This window comes from Dermacentor andersoni, chromosome 1, assembly GCF_023375885.2.
Source record: "Dermacentor andersoni chromosome 1, qqDerAnde1_hic_scaffold, whole genome shotgun sequence".
Taxonomy (NCBI): Eukaryota; Metazoa; Arthropoda; class Arachnida; order Ixodida; family Ixodidae; genus Dermacentor; species Dermacentor andersoni.
This window is the reverse complement of record NC_092814.1, coordinates 50525218-50530554: the sequence shown is the minus strand read 5'-3', so window position 1 is coordinate 50530554 and position 5337 is coordinate 50525218. Positions and strand designations below refer to the sequence as shown.

The 5337-nt window shown below is 42.4% G+C and overlaps 1 protein-coding gene across 2 annotated transcripts in view; it reads left to right on the top strand.

The window, feature by feature from the left end:
- Positions 1–83: 83 nt before the first annotated feature.
- Sld5 (DNA replication complex GINS protein Sld5) overlaps positions 84–5337 on the top strand; it is a 28584-nt gene continuing 23330 nt past the window's right edge. Inside the window, exons 1-4 of one of the 2 annotated variants that reach the window (XM_072288325.1) lie at positions 84–172; positions 476–622; positions 1023–1174; positions 4201–4289. In XM_072288325.1, coding sequence (XP_072144426.1) covers positions 560–622; positions 1023–1174; positions 4201–4289 — 304 coding nt within the window. In that variant the 5' untranslated portion in view covers positions 84–172; positions 476–559. Of the gene's footprint in view, positions 341–475; positions 623–1022; positions 1175–4200; positions 4290–5337 lie in introns of both variants that reach the window. The other variant, XM_050194265.3, reaches the window with a different exon arrangement.

The following is a 5337-nucleotide window of genomic DNA, read 5'->3' as shown; positions in this document are numbered from 1 at the left end:
ACCCTCCAAACCAGCGACTGCTTCGTCATTAGAGGCGGGGCGCCGCCTATTGTGAAACTACTTCTATCATGCTTCTGTCGTTGTTGGCGAGAGTGCAGGACCATGCAACCGGAGCAACTAACGGAGTCAACCAACGAACCAAGCGGAAAGCGCGCGGTGCGCATTTTTGGCGGTACGCGTGAAAAGTAACGTTAGTGAAACGCTGTGCTTCGCGACTTTATTTGCATCAATGGATAGTGAGCCGGATGTTGTAGATATAGCGAATAAGTACGGCTATGGGGTAGAAAGTCACGAAGAAGAGTGCACATCGGCAGAGCAAGTCGTAAAGAAACTTGAAGAGGTGCGAGCTTTTGAACTTTAGTTTTCTGTCTTCTGCTTTTCATCGCTTCAGTTGAATTTGAACTCACTTTTAACGTGCCAACCATGCCAACGGCACACTTCATCCACGTTATTGTAATTTCCTCCTGCTTTCCAGGCTTGGTTGAATGAGACTTTTTCTCCTGAATTACTGTCTTACCAAAATGATATCGTTGAATGCGTCCTGGACCAGCTGAGATACATGCAAGAAAACCTGCAAAGGATTGATAAGACTGATTTCAAAGCCACAATGCACAAGATGGAAGTGAGTAAACGATTTAAAGCGACGCGCCGTTCTCCGCAGACTTTGTAAACGTATGCATAAAAGAGATCTTTAGTAGAGATTTTGTGTGGGCTAGTTGCTGATACATAGCTCGTGTTCACCAGCACTGTTTGGAAAACACATGGCACAAAGAAGAAACATGCAGGTACCTGCGACTGAAGGGCGATATCAATTCAATCCACGTATGTTTTGCGCAATAATGTTTTCATTACTGTTGTTTCCCAAGTAGTGCAAGCCGACTATTTGTTTGTATTGATTAAATAAACGTTTTTATCTTGCAAAAAATGGCTACTTGGCCTACTATGAACGACAGTTCTGGTTGGATAGAAATAATGCACCGATGACACCATCCCCCAACTTTATTTATTTACTTATATTGCAGGTTGAGCGGATTCAGTACATCCTTACGAGCTACCTCAGAACACGACTCGGAAAAATAGAAAAGCATGGTGCATACATCCTTGGACAACATGAAAGAGGGGAAATTGATTCAGATGATTTGCTATCTTTAGACGAAAGAAGATTTGCTCGAGCGTAAGTTGGCTCCCATCCCCACTCTTTTTTAAATTTTATTTTTACAGTACTGCAGACTCAAGGTGTGGGCCCTTGCTGGAGGGCCATCAAAGGGTTCATACAACAAGCATGTTTGTGAAGCAGCTTGTTCTTTTTTTTTTCCTGGCTATATATGTGTTTTGCAGGAAATATTGTATTTGGAGGCCTTCAATAAGAATGCACAAGATAACGATGACGTTCAATAGCCTGGCAAGGGAACAAGAACTTGTCATCGCTAGTCAGCCCCTATAGTTTGTGCAGGAGTACACGTATCTCACAATTACTCACAGGGGACCCTGATCACGAGAAGGAAATTTACATAATAGAAATCGGTTGGAGTGCATACCAAATCCCGACTGAAAGCTTACCACCATCGTTGAAAAGAAAAGTTTACAATCATTGCATTCTACCGGTGCTAACATATGGGAAAGAAACTTGGAGGTTAACAAAGAAGTTTGAGAACAAATTAAGGAATGCACAAAGAGCCACGGAACAAAAAATGTTAGGCGAAATGTTAACGAGACAGGAAGAGAGCGGTGTGAATCGGAGAGCAGACAGCGATAGCCAATATTATAGTTGACATTAAGAGGAAAAAAATGGAGCTGGGCAGGCCATGTAATGTGTAGGGCGGATAACCGGTGGACCATTAGAGTTACAGAATCGCCAAAGAAAAAGAAACGCAGTTGTGGATAACAGAAAATTAGTTGGGATGATGAAATTAGGAAATTTGCAGGTGCAACTTAGAATCAGCTAGCACAAGACAGGGGCAATTGGATGTCACTGGGAGAGGCCTTCATCCTGCAGTGGACATAAAAATAGGCTGATAATGATGATGATGAATAAGAGAGTATTATCAGCTAAAAGTGGGCACTCTGATACGTACAGCCCCATTCCCCCCTCTTTGTAAAATGCAAGGGTGACTCCAGATGGGGATCTGGCTGGTGTGTTGCGCTGCAACGTAATGGTATTGCCATGAAGCCTTGTGGATACCCTCAAATTTTGCTTTCTCCGCTCCGCTGCACACTGCCCGAGTGCTGTAGACAAGTAGGGTTACAGTGGCTATACCTTTTGCCCCAGGAGAGGCTCAGCAATGCATGCAAATGTTCTCTGTATTTCAGTAAAGAGCTTTCTCTCTCTCTCTCTTTTCACCAGAAGGTGAACAATAAAACGATTGTTTACCTTCTTGTATTGAATTCTACGAAAACATTGATAATTTGTTGCTTCTTTCTAATTCTGTCGTCTTGCTGCATGTAGACCATTGGAGCTGGTCATTGAAACTGACACAAAAGGAGCTCCAGGGATGAACAGCTTCCTTCATATGCTATGCATTTTTAGAACATTTGCCACAGTTACGCTCTACCTATGAACTTTGTTAACATTACGTGGTACTGTGTTAGTACGAGTTCTATGTTTTTTTACACAGCACTTGCATCATTATGGACGGCTTTATGTGTTACTAGGGCATCTATTAATATTTCTTGCCTGATTAGCTATCACTTTTAAATTGATTGATATCTTAGTTGTTTGTACAGATTAAAAGCGCATTCTAAACAAAACAGTCTAAAAGATTACAGAAACGAGCAGCCACTGAAGGTATAAGTGTAGTAAGCGTAAACCAGCCTTTTCTACTGTCAGGTCACTGAAAGTGTGGAATAGGTGAAGTCTACAAAACGGTTACTGCATTGTTTTTCTTTGCCAGAACCTGGTTTATGGCTTTCCATCATCTCTGAGTATGCTGATAGTCAATATTGCTGCACTCAATATCCCATTGCATTAGTAGCCAGGTTACTGAAATCAGAAACTCCCTCTAGAAAAGGGCATGTGAAAGTTTAAGAGGGCTTTGGGATGTTTCACTGGCATATCTTTAGGGGCTAATTTGCTGGAAAAAAAATAATTGCGATTAACCATTAGTCAATCAGTCAATCGATTTCCCAGCCTTGAATGTCATGATTGTGATTACTCCGTCAAATAAATATTTATAGCTATCAATATGTTTTCCCTAAGAAACCAAAAGCACAGCAGATGTACAGTGAAGGTTTCTTTCATTTTTATCTGGTTGGTGACATGGTGTGATTGTCGTTAAGCTGTAGTGTATCAATGGCTCCTATGTTAAATATGTCTGAGCCCATAAAAATGATGCACAAGGCTTCTTAACTTCTGTTGTAAATCACTTGCAAGAAAAGAGCATGGACAGAACTTACTCCTCCCAAAAAATTGTTTGCAACAAAAAAGGTTTCGCATAAAAACTTAGTTCCTGAGAAAAAAATTGTGTTGGCTTTATATTTATTAGTTGTGTTCTTTCACATTGCTTTTGTTTTATTAGTACAACTTATGCACATGACTTTTGCTAAGTTTATGCCTGGTATTGCTGCAATTGATTTGGAAGATTGAATTTGCATGAAGAAACATTATGTATTAATGCTGGTGGTCACCTTCACATGTGGTAGATAGCATTCCCCTTCCCGCATACCCTCCTTCCCTTGATATTTCAAAAGTCATGTCACTTTGCAGTCAAGTCTTTGGTGCAATAGGATGAATATTAATATGTTGTTTTCATCTTAGATGTAGAGGATCAGCAGCTTCAAAGAAAGTGCATGACGTAAAGCACAAATGTGGTCATGATGTGTTTCACAAACCCAATACAGTCGAATGCCTTTGTAACGAAGTGTTTGGGGCCCCTGAAATCGTTCGTTGTACAGGTCACTTTGTTTTAAACGTTGCGCACCGCACAGCTCACAATCGAACCAGGGCAGTCTTATTCCTTCGTTATATAGGTTATTTCGTTGTAGAGGCGTTCATTGTGGAGGCAGTCGACTGTAATGTATGAATTATGCACTGTCATCTAATAGGCACTGCTGAACTCTCTCTCTCTCTCTCTCCTATTTCTTTTAGATTGCGTTAGAGAAGTGTTTGGTTACAGAAGTTCATGTGGAACTAGAGACATCCTTCAGCACTGTGGGCTTCATTTTTAAGTCATGGTAATAAGACTCCCCCTTATTCGCTTTCAGGTACGTCGCTAGCATTGAGGATTACCTTCGGGATGTGGCCTTGGTTCATATGCCCTTCAACCAGCAAGACTTCAAGATGGCATCTGTAGGTGAGGTGCAGTTTCAGCAACTAAAATGAGTATAACATTTATGGTAGCTCCAGGGAGTTCTGTGGCATCACCAATGTTTATTACAAATGAGTATAGGCTCTTACAATTGGTCTGAATTCATTTTCTGTTGTGTTCATGATATTCTAAAATGTATTAAAGCTATGTCCTGTTTTCGATTTTATATATATTGTAGCAAAGAAGAGGAACGCTATAGTGGACCATCCTCCAGTGCTTTTGCTTGGGAAATGCTGCCCATGCTGAGAGTCCGTGCCCTGCTCTGATGGTGTGTTGTGTGTGTGTGTGTGCAGGAAAGAGACAAACTTTTACAGCGGAGCTGTTTATGCGGACCTTGTGCTGTCGTTGTCGGACTTCGCTAAAGAGGGACCATGTGACCTAGCGGGAGAGGAAAAGAAGAGCTCAACAAGGGGAGAGGGGTTGAGGTGACCCCTTTCCCCCTGTGAGAATGTTATCTTATACGCAAATCTTGTGCGGTTGTCACACAGTGCATTTCTGGCAATCTAGCCAGATCGGCATTGAATTTATCGATGATTGATTCCACCCTGCCTCGAAAGAAACAAATTTTATGCTGGTGGTTTGCGGCCAATGAACAGTGCCCAGCGATTGAAACGTGATACAAGGAGCACGTGGCTGCTAGCACTTCTTACGCCAGCAAGAAGTGCCGGCAGCTACGTCAGTCGTCAAACCAATCCAATCAATCGTCAAAACGATTGCAGCGCCCGCATCTCCAGTGGTGGGCCTTGCACCCAATATACGGAGCTTTGGATTAGTGGTTCCGCACATTCCATTCCAGCTACACCTATGGGAAGATCACGAGTAGTGCGTACTCCTGAGAAAGAAGCTGCCTACCGCGAGCGTCAACGAGAGTTGGCTTGTAAATGGGCTCGTTGTCGTAGGGCTGACCCCAAGCCGTGTGCCAGAGATGCCTAATGTCAGATGCCAGAGATGCCGCAAAAAAAAGCACTCCTAAAGCATGCTCACCACGCGAAGCATGTGAAAGTGAAAATGAGGCGAAAGAATGGTGAAACAA